This window comes from Corythoichthys intestinalis, chromosome 2 (assembly GCF_030265065.1).
Source record: "Corythoichthys intestinalis isolate RoL2023-P3 chromosome 2, ASM3026506v1, whole genome shotgun sequence".
NCBI lineage: Eukaryota > Metazoa > Chordata > Actinopteri > Syngnathiformes > Syngnathidae > Corythoichthys > Corythoichthys intestinalis.
The window spans coordinates 57,186,103-57,204,707 of NC_080396.1; the positions used below are offsets into that span (position 1 = coordinate 57,186,103).

At 39.7% G+C, this 18,605-nt stretch overlaps 1 protein-coding gene across 1 annotated transcript in view; it reads left to right on the forward strand.

The window, feature by feature from the left end:
- LOC130912472 (IQ motif and SEC7 domain-containing protein 2-like) overlaps positions 1 to 17,400 on the forward strand; it is a 138,635-nt gene extending 121,235 nt beyond the window's left edge. Inside the window, exons 9-18 of the mRNA XM_057830585.1 lie at positions 3,507 to 3,665; positions 3,744 to 3,866; positions 3,932 to 4,098; positions 6,558 to 6,697; positions 6,772 to 6,897; positions 7,075 to 7,174; positions 7,559 to 7,720; positions 8,194 to 8,400; positions 9,530 to 9,579; positions 10,790 to 17,400. Coding sequence (XP_057686568.1) covers positions 3,507 to 3,665; positions 3,744 to 3,866; positions 3,932 to 4,098; positions 6,558 to 6,697; positions 6,772 to 6,897; positions 7,075 to 7,174; positions 7,559 to 7,720; positions 8,194 to 8,400; positions 9,530 to 9,579; positions 10,790 to 11,986 — 2,431 coding nt within the window. The 3' untranslated portion in view covers positions 11,987 to 17,400. The remainder of the gene's footprint in view (positions 1 to 3,506; positions 3,666 to 3,743; positions 3,867 to 3,931; positions 4,099 to 6,557; positions 6,698 to 6,771; positions 6,898 to 7,074; positions 7,175 to 7,558; positions 7,721 to 8,193; positions 8,401 to 9,529; positions 9,580 to 10,789) is intronic.
- Positions 17,401 to 18,605: the final 1,205 nt, after the last annotated feature.

Here is an 18,605-nt window from a genome sequence, read left to right on the forward strand (position 1 = left end):
TACAAAGATTAGGATAGCCTGGTTTTATTAGCTTAAGGACTTTTTTTTCATGTTTTTCGATTTTATCGGTTTTATTGTTTTACTTGCTGGACTTTTATTGTGATGCGCTCTTTGTTTTACTTTATTTTTTAAATGTCATTGTATAATATTTTCCTGCCTTTTATTTATCTTGAGCCATGTTTTGTTGTAAAGCACTTTGAGGGCCTTTCGGGTTTTTGTAAAGGGCTATATAAATAAATTTGATTGATTGATTGATTGATTCAATATACTGTAGGGCTGTTTTAGAATTTGCTTCCGAAATGCTTTTAAGACTGCTATTCAAAATTTCCACAGCAGCCTTGATTACTCAGGAAGAATACAGAAAGCTGTGCAATTACAAGAAATTGAATGAGGGGAAAAAAACATGAAAATAAAAAAACACAGCTAAGGCATACAGCTACAAAAACGCACACTGACATGTAGAATCGCACGTGACTAGTATTATCTCTATCGTCTGTGTCTGACGAAATATAGTAGGTGATTTGCGGTGGAATTTTTACTCTACAAATTAGAGACGAGCCACATTCACGCAGAATCCTACTTACCCTCCGCAAGTATTACAAATCACCAAAGGGCCACAGGTAATAATAATCCTGTGCGAATAGGGCTTAAATTATTTTAAATGTGTAAACTAGGTTCCTTCAAGACTGAGTACTTTGGTGTTTACGCAAACACATTAGTGAGATTCAATGTTAAAAGTTTAATGCTTATAAAAACGCGAACCAGTTGGCTAATTGACGACTGAATGGTCTTTGATGTTAAATTAAAAATTGTCCAATAGGTTCAATAAAGACCATCATTTTTTGGATTCTTTGACAACTATTACAGCACATCAATAGTTGTTCATCACAGTGTTAGATTCACTCTAGACCAGTGGTTCTTAACCTTGCGAAAGGTACCGAACCCCATGAGTTTCACACCTGCATTAACCGAACACTTTGGAATTAGAATTTCCCCCCAAAATTTTTTTTTCATACTCAAAATAAACATATCTGAGCTACCAAGGTAAGACCTCAGTATATTTCCATTCAAATTTCTTCTCATTTAGACAGCATGTTTTTAAACAGGCCAAAATATATGTTTCTATCTTTATGCCTGCAGCATCATCAGACCATTAGATCAAGACTGACCCAATTAGCATATCTTAGACTTTTTCATTCAAATTTGGAGGAATATATATTGTTCAACATTAAACCTACTTAGTGGCGTTAACCATGACCATGTAGTTTCTGCCAAATGTTTTTATAATATGTAAACGCAGTGCACGTTACTAATAGGTCTGTGTGAGAGTCAACCTTCCACTGAGCAAAACAGTTTCTCCTTCCATCAGATAGAGGACTAGCAGTTGAAAGAATTGGATAATGTCTGTAAATTGGGGACTAACTACCGTAATTTCCCCAATATAACGCGCACTTTTTCCCCCCCAAAATCAACTTGTTAAATCATGGTGCGAATTATAATCGGGTACATGGATGGAGACAGACAGACATACGTATATAAACTAGGGCTGTCAAACGATTAAAATTTTTAATCGAGGTAATTACAGTTTAAAAATTAATTAATCGTAATTAATCGCAATTAATCGCAATTCAAACCAGCTATAAAATATGCCATATTTTTCTGTAAATTATTGTTGGAATGGAAAGATAAGACACAAGATGGATATATACATTCAACATACGGTACATAGGGACTGTATTTGTTTATTATAACAATAAATCAACAAGATGGCATTAACATTATCAACATTCTGTTAAAGCGATCCATGGATAGAATAACTTGTAGTTCTTAAAAGATAAATGTTAGTACAAGTTATAGAAATTTTATATGAAAACCCCTCTTAATGTTTTCGTTTTAATAAAATTTGTAAAAATTTCAATCAAAAAATAAACTAGTAGCCCGCCACTGTTGATGTCAATAATTACTTAAACAATACTCATGTGTGCTGAAGCCTATAAAATCAGTCGTACCCAAGCGCCAGCAGAGGGCGGCAAAACTCCATAAAACACAATTAACATGTGGGCATTTCACTTAACTGACATTTAAATCTGTCTGAGCGGACCATGTGCATTAATTGCGTCAAATATTTTAACGTGTTTAATTTAAAAAATTAATTACCGCCCGTTAACGCGATAATTTTGACAGCCCTAATATAAACCGATTTTTTTTTATTGACACGGCCACGTTGTGTTGAAAAAAAGTATGCGGCTACCCGTTGCCGACCATTACGGTACGTGACGTCACCATTTTGTTTCGGTAATACTTCACTCTAATCGGCCGAATGATTTCGTCTGTGTTAAATTCTGCTTTTTACACTCTTCATAAAGCACAGAATTTAGTTTCTTGAACTCATTTGAATCGACGTTTATTGTAGCTAGCAACTCGGACCATAACAAACGTAAGCACACACACTTCCTGTGTCCGTCAACTATATCGGTCCCTTGGGAAACTCAAACCCAAATAACAATAGTTCCTATTATTACTGTCGTGTTGACAGCGATGAGCTCTCACGGATTTCCGACTTACGTTCTCACTTTCATTTTACCGTATCAATCCATGGAAGAAACATTTATTCATCATGATGAAACGAGCAAGTTATACAGTAGCCTTTAAAAGAAAAGTCACATCTGTTTTGTTTTCTCCTAGATTCTGGTAAGTTGGAGAAGTTGTCAAATCATATTATTACCGTAAATATTGTCAGTTTATGGTAATGTTTTGAATTACCAATGTGCTATGTGCTGTGTTTCACCAGTCAGTAAAATGACATTTGTGTATCTGTACACGAGCTCTGTTTTGTTGTATTCTTCTATTTATTGGGGCTAAAATTAGGGTGCGCGTTATAAAAGGGTACAATGATTTCCCCTAGATTTTACAAGTAAATTTGGGGTGCGCATTATACACAGGTGTGCCTTATATTCGGGAAATTACGGTAGTCCAAAACCTGGTCTAAAACGGCACTTTGCCTAGATTTAGTCAGCGTCCAAAAATAGGACTTAACTTTCACTGAACGCTTTAGACCAGGGGTGCCCAAGTCCAGTCCTCGAGACCCCCTATCCAGGTTGTTTTCAATTTCTCCTTCCTCCAACACACCTGACTCAAATAATCAGGATCATTATAAGGCTCCTGCAGAGCTTGCTGATGAGCTGATCATTTGATTCAGGTGTGTTCAAGGAGGGAAACATGGAAAACAAGCTGGATAGGGGCTCTTGAGGACCGGACTTGGGCACCCCTGCTTTAGACTGACTCACTGAACCCCAGGGGTTCGATCGAACCCAGGTTAAGAACCACTGCTCGAGACTACGGTAAGTTTTATCTTGGCTATTTAAATAATTTTTAAAAATGTTCAAATGGTTCAGTAGAAACCATTGCTTCTCCAACAGCATTGTCTTGTTTCCTCGGCAGAGGGCTCCAGTTTGTAACATATTAGAAAAAGGACTGTAATAATGTGGTTCGGTTTTGGTTCACAGGAAGCCAGAAAAGGGAATCCAGTACCTGATCGAGAGGGGCTTCGTTTCAGACACGCCGGTGGGCATTGCAAGGTTCATCCTGGAAAGAAAAGGTCTCAGCCGGCAGATGATTGGCGAGTTTCTGGGCAGCCGGCAGCAGTTCAACAAGGACGTACTAGAGTGAGGATCAAGTTTTCCTATCACAACTGTCATCATAACACAATACGCTGATTAGTTCCTGTCCGTTTCTTGTGGCAGCTGCGTCTTGGACGAGATGGACTTCTCAGGGATGGACCTTGATGACGCTCTGAGGAAGTTCCAAGCTCAGATCAAAGTTCAGGGTGAAGCGCAGCGTGTGGAGCGATTAGTGGAGGCTTTTAGGTGGGTCCTCTTTCGTTGTGGGCGAGCAGCAGAAATTGCTTGACTTTTATGCTCTTTTTCGGCAGTCAGCGCTATTGTGTGTGCAACCCCGTGCTGATACGGCAGTTCCAAAATCCGGACACCATTTTTATCCTGGCCTTTGCCATCATTCTCCTTAACACGGACATGTATAGCCCCAACATAAAGCCAGAGAGGAAGATGAAACTGGACGACTTCATCAAGAACCTGCGTGGCAAGTCTCTTTCTTTGTTGAACTTCTAGAAGCTAATTTTGCTACTGTATTACTATCAAACTATACTATCTCCTCCTTAAAACTCTGTAACCTTCTTGTGCTACATAGTTTAATGCAGGTTTAAATAAACATTTTCAGGGACAAATGTTAACTTTGTTTGAAAGTGCTACCGGTTGTTCATGATGTTCACTTTGTTTTGAGTTTTGACTTTACATTTAAAAATAAAATTAAAAGTAAATATTTTAAATTAAAATTTTAAGGCCATGTCACCTGGCCCTGCTGTGATTGACTGATGTGTGAAAAGTGGTGGATCAGCAGGTTTCATATACTGTAACTCTTGTAAACTAAGAACAATTGTAGAGAGGGCTGCCAGTTTATGTTCTCCCCAGTAAACATATTGTGCCAAAAGAAAGAAAACCTCCGATAATGAGTTCAAATTCTTATGTAAAGCAACAGTCAGGAAAAATTTGTATTATATAAGATCAGTATTATCAGTAGTAAGGGGATGCAATACAATGATATTTGAATATTTACCTAGCTAGGCTATTTATAGTTCGACCTCTAAATGTTCTGCATGTGGCCCTAAATTTTCATGATGATGCTACTGTGCTCCTAGTAAAATATGTTCGTCTGGAGCCCTATTGCGACTATATTATCCGAGACTACTTCATCTTTGATGTTTGCAAAAACCTAAGATTCTTTTGGAGACTAGTTAAATTTAGGGCTGTCAAACGATTAAAATGTTTAATCGAGTTAATCACAGCTTAAAAATTAATGAATCGTAATTAATCACAATTCAAACAATCTATAAAATATGCCATATTTTTCTGTAAATTATTGTTGGAATGGAAAGACAAAAGACGGATATATACATCCAACATACTGTACATAAGTACTGTATTTGTTTATTATAACAATCAACAAGATGTCATTAACATTATTAACATTGTTAAAGCGATCCATGGATAGAAAGACTTGTAGTTCTTAAAAGATAAATGTTAGCACAAGTTATAGAAATTTTATAGTAAAACCCCTCTTAAAGTTTTCGTTTTAATAAAATTTGTAAAAATTTCAATCAAAAAATAAACTAGTAGCTCGCCATTGTTGATGTCAATAATTACACAATGCTCATGGTGCCGAAACCCATAAAATCAGTCGCACCCAAACGCCAGCAGAGGGTGACAAAACACCAAAAAAAAACACGTAAGAAGTGCACATGACCAGAGGTTGCGCTAGAGCTAGACTTTTTCGTTGTCTGTCATTTTGACTGACAGGGTCATAAAAATCCGGTCATAATCTATTTTTACCAGTCACTTAAATTTTTAAAATGACTATATCTTGATGCATAATATAAAGTAACTAACATTAGTGCAGTCACAGATTACAGTAAGCAGGCCAGTGCTGTTTCCATATATATTTTTATTATATTATGTATATACAGGATATATATATATATTTTCCCCCAAGTGGGACCTTCTATGATCCTAATACATTTAATAATAATAAAATATTATATAATTCCATTATATATCTATTTTTTTTTTCTTTTTTTTTTTTTTAATGTATTGTGATTACTAAATAAAAATGCACGTTGATACGACGCACATAAAGGCAACTTCAATTTTTTTTTAAAAATCGTTAGAAAGTTGTATGGACTTACAATCCGCTAGCTTGTTGTTTCCTGTTGTCTTCCGAAATACACCTGGGTGACGGCGCGTCAAGTGTTCGTTCATAGCCGACGTGCTACCGTGGTATGCGAGCTCAGCTTAGCAAAAAGAGTACACACAGTGGTGGCACCCTCCATATTTTCCTTGAAATAATTTCAGGCTCTGGCTAGTCTGGTCCGCTTTTTTGGCTTTATGCCGCTTTCACCGTGTTACCAATTCTGCCCTTCTTAGTAATTGGCGGTGTTTTCAACTGCTCGCCGCAGTGAGGAGTGAACCGGCGATTCACTTGATTCGTTGTCATCCTTCATCCTCCACTGCACCAGTCCCCCTTTTTTCACCTCTTTTATCAACACCATCGTCGTTTTGGGGCTTTTTGAAGAAACTTCGGACACTCAGTTGCCTTGACATTTTTCTGAGAAAGGCCAACGACGTCATGCATCAAGAGAGACAATAGCTAATTAATATGCTCACTCGCCACCCTGTAGTCTGGGGTGTGAATTGCAACCTGTCAAAATGACGGATGGACTTCAGTTTTTTCCGTCACCGTTTTAAAAAAACGGGTCAACGACGGAAAATATTTGGTTAACGCGACCCCTGCACATGACACTGTGCTGTCATTTTAATCTGTCTGAGCGGGGCATGTGCGTTAAATGCGTCAAATAGTTTAACGTGATTAATTTTAAAAATTACTGCCCATTAACATGATAATTTTGACAGCCCTAGTTAAATTGTATCTAACAGCATCCACATGCTTCTCTTAAACTCTATGTTAAATCATTTTTATCTTTCCAGGTGTTGATAACGGTCAAGACATTCCCAGAGACCTTCTTGTGTCTATCTATGGAAGAATCCAGAAGTGGGAGCTGCGGACCAACGATGACCATGTATCTCAGGTGCAGGCAGTAGAGAGAATGGTGGTCGGCAAGAAACCCGTAAGAGCTTCTTACTCTTGAGTATTGGCCTTGGTCTGTGTCCTTCCACTCAAAAATTGACAAATTATTTCCAGGTTCTGTCTCTGCCTCACCGCCGGCTAGTGTGTTGCTGTCAATTGTTCGAGGTTCCCGACCCGAACCGAGCTCAGAGAAGCGGTGTCCACCAAAGAGAGGTCTTCCTGTTCAATGACCTGCTGATGGTAAGACTCCATACACAGAAAAAAGTAGAAGTAATTGACACCCTTCCTACACTGCGATAACTTAAATAATGGATATTCTTTTGTTTGTATGTAAGCGTGTGCTGATGCCCTCACTCACAAGACTTACAGATTACTTGAACATTAAGTCCCTCCCTGTTCCTTTTCTTTCCACTCCAGGTGACTAAGATCTTCCAAAAGAAGAAGGCCTCTGTGACATACAGTTTCCGACAATCATTCCCACTGGTGGACATGCAAGTGCACACCTTCCAGAACACTTGTAAGACCTTGTTTTTGTCTCTTTATGTAATGTACTGATTTCCAGTAAGAAATATCCTGCCTTAAAGACAACAGTGCTCCCTTATGATTGACACGATCAGAATGCTATTTAAGCCAACTGTTGTTGTTTATGGTGCATCATATAGAGATGTTTTGAAGTTAAAGATAACAAAGTACTACCTCAACTGTAAGTAGATTTGATTCAGTAGCACTTAGTAAAATGTTGCATTGTTTACCATTGTATTGCTGAGATCACTATCACATATGATTTTATTGGGTTTTAATCTAAATAAGCATGATATTGTCATTTTCATTGTTCCTGGTGAAGTGCCCCTTAATGAATGGCATGTCACTGGTACTACCAAGCTTGTGTTCTGTTCTCCAGATTACCCTCATGGCATCAGACTGACGTCGGCTAACCCCGGGGGTGAAAGGAAGGTCCTGATCGTGTTTACAGCACCAAGCCAGCAAGACCGAGTTCGCTTCACCTCGGACTTGAAAGAGAGTGTGGCCGAGGTGCAGGACATGGAAAAGTACCGTGTGGAGTGTAAGTGGGCAACACAGCTTTAGGGCATCTTTTTGTTCGAGAAAGTCTGAAAAGACCAGTGCGTTTAGTGTGTGCGTGTGTGTTTCCTTGATTATTATTATGTAATATAAAATTGAAAGATACTTTTTAGAAGGTCAATGCAGCTCTGATATAGCAACACAATAGTGCAATACAGCACTCTGCTTTTGTGGGCAGGGGGCCACAATAGTTTTTTTTTAACAATAAAATCATTTGTAATACTTGTACTAGAAAAAAAAAGACACTAAAGTTTTAATTTTAATATCAATAATTAATTGAAATATAATTAATATATCAATTTAAATTTTATTTGACTAATATTTTCACTGTACTTTTCTTTTACAATATTTCAATTTTCTGAATACCTTAATAATGCAAGATATAATTACAGGACCGATGATAATGCTAGGCTGTTTTTTGTCACACTTTGCATATCAATCTCTCGCTTCACACAGCCGAACTTGAGAAGCAGAAAGGTGTGATGCGTCCCACCGCAATGACCCCGGGCGGACCAGGAGGTGGGGCTGGAATGGCCGGACCAACAAAAAACGAAGCCGTCAACGGCACCTTAAGCCGGCCTAGCCTGGATGACACGTACGCGTCAGTAGACGGACTCAAGCGCACAGCGCTGAGCTCTTCCCTGAGAGACCTGTCAGACACTGGTCAGCACAACCTTCTCTTTTGGTGTAATTGTGAAAAAAAAAAAAAAAACAATACAAACGATACAAAAGAACTGAATATCATGGTATTCTAAACTACACTTAATGTTCATGAATAAATTACTATATTTTTTGGAAAGTATGGCACACCAGACTATGAGCCGCACCAACCAAATTTGACAGGAAAATTGTATTTATTCATATACTAGTACAGCAGGGGTGTCCAAACTTTTTGCAAAGGGGGCCAGATTTGGTGTGGTAAAAATGTGGGGGGGCCGACCTTGGCTTATGTCCTTTACGTAGAACAATATATTTAAGCAAATTTTAGCAAGCCATTCTGTTTGCTTTATTATTTCTTTTTAATTAATAGTTTCAACAATCTCGCAACTAGCCTTTGCGGAGTTCTCTTTCGACTCTCGGGCTCTTGCGAAATACTGCTGCTGTGAAATCAAACTAACTTCAAGTTGCTTCAATTTCTCCCTACGTATCTTCCCTGTAATCTTGTCGTACATGCGAGCATGTCATGTTTGGTAATATCGCCTCACATTGAACTGTTTAAAAACAGCGACTGTCTCTTTGCAAATGAGGCAAACACAGTTGTTGTGTATTTTAGTGAAGAAATTGTCCAATTTCCACCTATCCTTGAAGCGTCGGCCGTCGCAGTCAACTTTCTTTTTTTTGTTGTTGTGGATTGTCGCCATTTTAGAAAATTGGGAGTAAAGGGTCAGACGGGGTAATGTTGCTTAGAGTGCTGTTCCCTTTTAGCGAGTAAATGAGTAGCAGCATTTAGTATGTAAGCTACTTCATATGCTGGTAGCAGTACTGCTGACCAATTTATTACGTCTGTGTGCTGGCCAGACGTTATTGATTTTATGACAGAGGCTGGGGGCCGGATGAAATTTGACCATGGGCCGCATTTGGCCCCCGGGCCAGACTTTGGACATGTCTGATATACAGCATGAGCATTCGACTATAAATCGCAGGAATATTCAGAGCAATAGACATGCAACACCTGTAAAAGAAAAAAAGTAGTGGTTTATGGTCTGAAAATTAATATAATTCACTGCATAATTTGTAACAGAGTAAATGTAACAAAATGATGAACTTTTGTTTCATTCTGACTGCCCAACAGGAAAGCGAGGTCGTCGGAACAGCGTCGGCTCATTGGACAGCACGATGGAAGTAAGCATGACATCACTGCTCGTACATGCGATCCCAGCAGCCAATCTTTCAGTATACAGGGTGTCTGAAAAGTCACTATGCAAATTTTACAATTCTGAAAAAACACAGGAAACTGCATTTCTTTTAAATTTTCAGCATCACCAAAGGAGTAATTGATGTTGCGGGGATGTTCAATTTGCTATCATATTTCAACAATTTGACAAGCTGTATACATCTACATGAATGCATCCATTTTTGATAGTCTTCAGCGACTTGAGGCTCCCGGACTTTTGTAGCAATTTTTTTTTTTAGAATTAAAAAAAAAGACTATGGTGACTTTTGTGACACGCTTTATTACTGTTTAATATCCTTGCTTTTTCGCAAGTAAAAAAGGTTAACATCAATATGGAATTGCACATATTATATTGCGCACTTACCTAATTTTGAAAGAAAACAATATTTGTGCATAGAACAATAATTCAATCCGCTTGAGATAGGCCCAGGTGTCCATGTTGTAATATAGAATATTCATGTAGAAAGAATTGAAACAGAAATCTCGATACCAACCATATTATCAACACCTCAAGCTACATTATTTCAAATAATCCTCTTTTATACATATACTGTATTACTGCTCTTAAGCAGGGTAACATACGAGAACAGGTGCCAATTTACGTATAGTTCAGCAAATTTACCACTTCCACGCAGTATGGTAGAATGACTTGTTTTCGCTGTCATATTAGGACATTTTGGACTTAACTTAATAATACTAGGACAGTTTGCACTCAAAAAGAGGGCGCTGAAGTCGCACTTGGTGGCACTCAATACATGTCATTTAGTGTACTACTGCCTAATTTATATAGGTAAATCACTTTGAGTTGGTTGTTTGAAAAGTAGCTCACGAGGCATAAAGTGTGAGCACCCCTATCCTAAGCAAATTGAATGAAGCTTCCACTACTGAACTATGGAAGCTTGAAGCTCGATAACCCATAAAAGCCCTTGAATTAGCTATGTTGTTATAAAACTGTAGGGTTCTAAATTGTTGGAAAAAAATTTTTGGTTTATAATCTGAAAAAATCCGGTAGTTAATTGAGTATGTTAATTTCAGTCCCTTTTTGCAAATGTTGTAAAACACTTTATGGTGGTTGAAACTGATTCACAACCAGGAAATTTACATCACATTAAAGGTGAAATGCTATGCGGCATTTAACTTGTGTGCGTGTCCTGTCAGGGGTCCATCATCAGCAGCCCGCGACCACACCAGCAATACCACCCTGGAGGGCTTCTTGCCTACAGCCCCATAATGGCCCCCTCATCTCCAACAGTTTACCGGCCACACCGCCCTACTCAGAGCCCCGGTACAGGGGTGGGTGGTGGGCCGGGGCTCTGTCACAACCAAGCTGGACCGAGCGTGTCCCCGCTTATGAGCGGGGGCGTGGCTGGGGCCGCAGGAGGGATAGCCATGGGAATTGGGCCAGGCGGCGGCAGCGGCCGGCTGGGGAGCTTTTTCGGCAGTCGCAGAGGGAAGGTTCCTGGTCCCCTGACGATGACATCGCCGACACCGCAGGGCCCCCCGAGTCCCCTGATGATATCTTCTCCACCCCATTACCCCGCCCCCGAGCCTCCCATCGCGCACCCTTCATCCCCTTCCCCATGCTCCTCCCCATCGACCAACCTCGGCCGGTCGGACCCGGGCGGCATTGGAGGGGGAGAAGGCACGGTTGGGGTACCCTCCAAGCTACAGGCTTTGCACGCCCAATATTGTCACAGCAACAGTGCGGGAGGAGGGGTCAGCGGGACCCAGCAACAACAGACTCCCCCCCCACCTTACCACCATCATCACCGATATCACATTCAAAGTGCCCCGCAGCACCATCCTCTCTCGCACAGGGTGTCGGTTCCGCGGCGCCACGTCCCGTCTGGCTGCGTTCCGTCTCACATCCAGCAGCATCAGCGACTCCAGCAGGTCCCCACCCAGCACCAGCGCTACAACGCAGCCTCGGGTTTCATCACACCCCCGCCACTGTCTCCTCACTCACCCCTAACGCCAACTACACCACACGGACTCTACCGGCCAGGCGGCGGAGGCAAATTGCCACTCACCATCTCACACTCGCAGCCAAATCCACACGCTCACTCTCACAATCACGCTGCACACTCCCCGCTGAGCCCCTCACCCGCCAGCTCACCCTCCACCCACTTCATCTTCTCCACACCACCGCCCCAGACACCTTCGGCACGCCTGGTCTCGCAGACGCTGCCGCAACCCTATGCCCCCCAGTACCCACCACTCTCCTCTATCCCGCCACCCCCGCCACACTCCCCATTGCCGCCCCCATCTGCCGCGCCGCTCTCCCCGCACCCAGGTACGGGCGCCGGGCCAGGGCCCAAGTCGAAACCAGTCAGTCGGATCAGCACCGTCGTGTGAGAAGCTGGCGAGCTGGGACACCCGCCCAGCTTGTCATCGGCCACCGGGGGGCAGTGCGCAGAGGAAGGAGGAAGAGGAGGATTGGAAGGCAAATGCAGGCTTTTCAAAGCAGCCACTTGGTTAGACGGCGTGAACTGAGAGGAGGGAAGCGGAAATTACTTAGCCTGTGTTACTTTCACATCCACTTCCCTTGTGGTTAGAACCTCCCGGCAGTCAGTGCCAAGGCATGTATTGGTCGAGCCCACGTTAGGGGGGTTTCGAGACTTAAGTGAGAATGTGAGGCTAACATATAGTTAACAGGGGGTCGTTATCTGACAACAGGACTCGAGAAATCCAGCTTTTCATAGAAGTGGCCAGTTGAAAGGGCACTGTACTAAGTTTTGTACGCTTTGAATCTTTGATTGACAGCCATGCGTGATTCGTGCAATCGCTACTGAGTGTAAGAGGGAGGAGGATTTTTTTCTTGATGTTTTTTATCTCTGTGCTTTGTGAAAATATTTGGCTCACAGGGTTTCTGCACTCCCCTTGCTATGGATGGGAAAGGTCATTTAATTTATATATACACATATACATAGATATGTGTAAATCCTGTATCAAGGCAGAAAGACTAGTATCAAATTAAACATAGAGACAAGTCTAAAACAAATTTGAAGATCAAAATGAGAAAACAAGCAAAAAGCTAAACATGTGAAACATCAAGACAAGGATAAAACAAAATTAAAGACTAAAATCAAGATGAAAAGACAAGCAAAACATTAAACACTAGGTAAAATATCAAGACAAGGAGAAGACAAACCTGAACATAAATATGTCAAACATTTAAAAAGAAAAAACCTAAAGCAAGACGGCCCCTTCAAGACAAAGATGAAAATTTAAAAAGAAAAGTCGAGTCAAACACACTAAGTAAAGACAAATCAAGACAAACGTCAAGACACGACATCTCACATTTTGGTGTATCTAACGTACCTGTAATATATCAAGTATTCATAAGGTACACAAAGCATATTGATGTATTGATGTTTTTTGTATAAGACACTCGGTGTTGCCAAGGAAGGAGATTAAGCTATTAACCATAATGCCAAACAGGGTGCTTTCTGGAAGTTTTTGTTTTTTTACTATTGGCTCATAAGTCAATGCTTACAATTGGGATACTAAGCCTTCGTATTTAGTTTAATATGTGGTATTATTACGCGAAATGCTTAGTGTATGTATACATAGTCACAATTTCCTGGCTGGTACTATTCAACATTTAACTCACCGATATGACGTACAGTACACCAAAGGTAGGCCTCCAGGTGGCCTGCTCTGTTCTTTCAATCGGTGTATTGAGAATTATTGTTAGTCCTGTAATGTTTGTGGAAATAACTTAGCCATTTCCTCCCTAACATTAGTTAAATACAACACACGTAATCTTTTTTTAATTTATTTATCTTGTTATTATACGGTTATTTGAGTTATTGTAAATAAATAAATTAAACACCTTAGTTAAATAACATGTACACATTTTATTTTTCTCCATTTATTTTTAAAAAATTTGTAATATTTATAAAGAAATTATAATTACGACAAAGTCAGATAAATCTAAATGTCTTGAAATGAGCTTGAATTTAAACTACTGATACTCAAATAATTATTCATCAGTAAAATCAGTCAAATGAATACAACTGTTAAAATATAAAAATGCTAAATGTTTTTGAAGTGAAATATTTTACATGCACTTTTGAACTTTGCCCCTTTGTTCATTTAAAAAAATCACGTGGTAATGAAGAACTAAAGTGGGCTCTCCCGCTCTAACGTGGAGAAGAATAGCACCGTTAGCTCAACAAATGAAGACCATTTACATGATCCTAGAAAAGATTTTACAAAGTGGAGAACAAGGTGCCTTCAGACAGGAGGATGGTAAATATAAATTATCATTAGAGCATTATTCCACACAACACAGGATATAAATGTTTTTATGACGATTTGGGAAGCTGGACCTACATATGTGCGGTATTTTTTTTTTTTTTATTATTATGATGATTATGTTTTGCACTTATGCAACTATGAAAGTCGCCTTTGTCAGTATGTGCATGTCACGAATACATTGTGTTTTGTTGAGTCCACACACGCAACCAAGTGTGTGTGTTAAGTTCTTCAGGGTTCTACTAGGTGCATTTGTAGTTTATTATTTTTCATGTTCACGTGCATTGCATTATCAGTCAAAACAGCCTGATGGCGTTCCCCTGGGCATCTTTTTACCTCCCCCTATTTTTTTTTTTATTCCCACAAAATAGTACTAAGATCACAATTATTTTATTACACAAAAAAGCAAAGCTAGTTTAACTAAAACAATCCACGATATAGTTCATGATGACGTTAAGTCTTCACACATCGCACATGACTTGTATACTTGAAATCTTTGTTGAAATGTACAATTCCACCAGAATATTTGCTGACTACTCTGAATTTGTCAGTACATGATGACTTGAATTGTCTCTACGCTAACCATGGGTTACAACTCGAAATTCATTTTCACTAAGCTTATCAAAGGACTTCAGCTTGAAATGTCCTTACACCAACTACATCGTATGACTTGATGATGACTGAAAGCCTTTACACTGGCAGTAGAGGTAACGCAACTTTAAATTATTACACTGAAAATGTCACATAATGATAGCTACTGTACTTGATGTTGAGTTCAAAAACTTAACATGGATGCATCATTTATAACTTGAAATCTCTACACAGAATACATGCATAACAACTTCATGAGGAACAAACTGTCTTTACTTAGACTATTTCTAATTGCCTAACTTAAAGGGCTTCTGTAATGCAACAAACATTGCCACTTCATTTATGGTCCTTTAAAAAAATAGTCTTGCAGAAAACATTCTGCTTAAAAGAAAAAAGACAGGGTCCTTGTTTTGTGTGCTGTATAAATCTAGTCTTTTGCGACTGTTTCATACAAAAAGGCCCTTTAGAACAAGTTCTGATCACGTCCTGGGCAGACTAAAACATGCGCTTTGGAAAGAGGGCAGGATGTGTACCATATAGGCCTGAACACCAGGGACTCCCTCGCACCAATAAGTAGGCTTCTTTGCATTCCCTTTAACAACCAACCTGCTTCTTTGCATCACTCGTCCATCACCAGTGGTGTAATTTTAGAAATATGACTATAAAGATGATCAAAAAACTATGTATTAAATCAGTTGACGTATTAATTCGTTCTGTTGGTTCGATGCACAAATATTTTTTAATAAAACATGTCCACCTCACATCAGAGGGGATCTTTCTGCCTCCACCTCGTGTGCCAGACCAGCAGTCTACCTTGCACTGAAACTTAGACACCCACCTCGTTGGCCGCGTAGTAAATGTAAGGCTTTTGTCCAAAAATTAGCATTTACACTGGACCTGCCCAAAAGGACACACCATCCATGGGCCAATAATCTTATCATGACAAAGACTTTTCTACCAAATTCCAGAATGCATGACATGGCTGGCACAAAATATGCTAGAGTGGGTCCACAGTCCATGAAAACAAGGCCCTCAGTATTGATTTAGGCTTATTTTCTGACAGCGTTTTAAACATTTTGACACGCCCACATAGAAAGCCAGTTATCTTAACTTAAGCTCCTTCATCTGTTTTTGGACTATTGAGCATTGAATAGTTTTGGACAAAACCGGTGAGTGTCTGCTTAATTTCTAGCTTTATACATTCCGGCTTTAGTAAACCACTTGTGAGTATTCTATGTTCAAGGTTTGAATTTGTGAAAAAGTATTTGCTTTTATGTCCTAAAAGGTATATTGGGGTGTTGTGTGTCTTGATACTGACAAAGTTAAGTGTGCTTGTTCATGGGCTAGGCAGCTATCAGCGTTGCAGTCGTCAGTGTTTATTCAATCAAACTAGCAAATTAATTAATTTTGAACATAATTTTGGAATACCTCTGTTTAATTGCTGCTTGATTTGAGTGGCGCTCTGAACAACCGCACGGCACATTTCAACCAAGCTCTGAGTCTCCAGAGGTTGGAATTTAGCAGAGCCCACGCATTTCCAACACAACTTTGTGGAGAGACCCTTTATGATATCACACAAGGTTTGTGAAGATTTGGACAATTCGAACAGACGCCAAAAGTTATTTGAAGACTGCTCACAAATTCTAAGTCCGAGATGAAAATGAAAGCCAGTTTCATTTTTCTGAGCAAAAATATACATAAATGTGTTTGTTAGTGAAAAATGAACCATCTTGAGACTGGGCCCTTCAAAGCCTTGATACTGGAGCCATCACATGACTAGCCATGGACTTCAAATGTTTTCAGACTACACATGTCACATATGAATCGTGATTTCTTTGAACACATCATGTGACTTGATGTCTACAAGTGTCTAGACCAAAAATGGATGCTTAGTCATTATTTGAATGAAGTAACAATGATGTATATTGATGAATGATTCATGCAAATACAATGAGATAATTGATTGTGAAATTTCTGGGTCATCGCGTTCGAACGCCATCTTGCCGTTTCAGCCTCACTTTTGTTGGATCTGGGCTTGTCTGATGCTCAACTCCCACATGGAACATTTGACTTCACGGACTATTTTCACTGGCGTTTTATTTTGCATCGATTGAGCGTTCGCTTAAAAGCAATCAAAAGACTGAATGAAAATGAAAAAGTATGTGTGTTTTTTTAAGTGTGCAGCACGTTGTATGATAATACGCAAAAATAGAGGCATGATGCTCTCTTGGCCCAGCTCTTCTTTCCATTATTGCCGTGCATGTCTTATTTATTATTACATTATCTGCACTGAATGGAACTTTGTATTATAAGCCACTTTGTATATAAACATGTCGAGTTTAATGAAAAGCAGCTCTTCGTCAGGAACCAACAGTGACATTTTTCATTTTACAGGGAGTCTTTTCTGACTGCTGCTGCTGGCAAAACAGGGAATGTGTTTCTTTCTTTTCAAGAAAATCAAATGACAAATGTTGTCTGTGCTTCCTGTGCTGAGGTAGTACGTGTACAATTGTACCAGTAGTGTCAAATACTGTATGTGTGCAGAGAGATTACATTATTTTAAAGATGATTTAGCAATGTATAGAAATGAATAACTTGTAACTTTGCTTTGGACAACATTGCAGAGGCAAAAGTGGAAATATTTATTGCTCTGAACATATAAAAATTTGTTCATGTTGATGGAAGAATGTCTCGTCCCTTTATTCAGTTTTTCCTGTATACTGGAGTCAACCACACTTCCATGCAATTTCTGTAACACTAATCTTCACTTCCACACTCAGGTCACAGGCGTGTTGAAGGCTATCCCAATTTACTTAAGGCGAAAAGCAGTGCAGACCCTGAACTTGTTGCCAGCCAATCGCGGGGCATACAGACAAAAAAAAAAAAAAAACACTGTCACATACACATGAACACATTAGGTATCCAATTAACTGAAAAAAATACCAAATAAATGTGTGAGGAAGCTTGTGTAGCTAACCTATAGAAAATTTTGCTGAGAAAAACAAAACTATAAAAACATAGCCGGAGCCTGAATAATGAACTAAACCCTCTGAGGGGAAGTATCGAATCCAGTCATGAACAAATGGCTTTTTTGTTTCATATCTAATTTTTAAGCTTTACAGAAACAGACAGAAGCCCCCAAACCCACACGACAGGTTGAGCACAAGCACATCTATTTACAAACATGCATCTTGTAATTTTTTACTGCATATGTATGTTTGAAACTGTTTTGTGTGAGTGCTTTGGTCAATTATGAAGCAGCTGCTGCAATTTCATTCTACCATGTCGCTCCGTCAGCAAATCAAATGAACGGTGCTGTCTCCCCTTTTCTTTCTAAGTTTACTCAGTGAGTTGATATTCATCTGTTTCTTTCTCAGTTTACTCTGTGAGTTCATATTCATTGATTTATGACACTTAAAACAATCTTTTTATATGTTTTGCCTTTGTGAGTACAAATATGCAAACTTACCTTTTTTCTATCGTTGACTTATGCGGCGGAAAACATGGCAAACAGGTGAAACTTTTTGACGACCGTGACAGCGCATCACTCTCCAAACCTTTTCTCTTCTGCCCCATCCGAGGTTTGTGTTCGGATGTGTTCATACCTTTTGTTAGGACCTTAGCAGTTAGGGTTGTCAACTCCCTGGAAATAAAAATGAGGGACACCTCATTAGTAGAGCCTGCCGGCCTGATAACTAAGAGTGTGACAATATCTCGATACGGCGATATATTGCGATATTTTGCAACCCGATCGGTAATCGATATGCTCCCGCCAAGTAACGATACTTTTATTTGACATATTGGCCATACAAAGGAGTATGGATGCCGTACACTGCTCATCCAATGTTTGTTGAGCAATTCCTTGGCGGTCCACTAGGGGCCGTCAAGAGTAGCGGTGAATGGTAAAGTGCGCGCAAGTAGTCTAGATAAGAAGAGAGGAAGCGACAAGTGGGATGAAAAAAAAACGTTTAGTGAGAACGGTGAAGGCAAAAAGTGAGAAAAATACCGTATTGGCCCGAATATAAGATGGTGTTTTTTGCATTGAAATAAGAATGAAAAAGAGGGGGTCGTCTTATATTCGTGGTCTAGACGTCATACCCATTCACGACGCTAGATGGCGCCA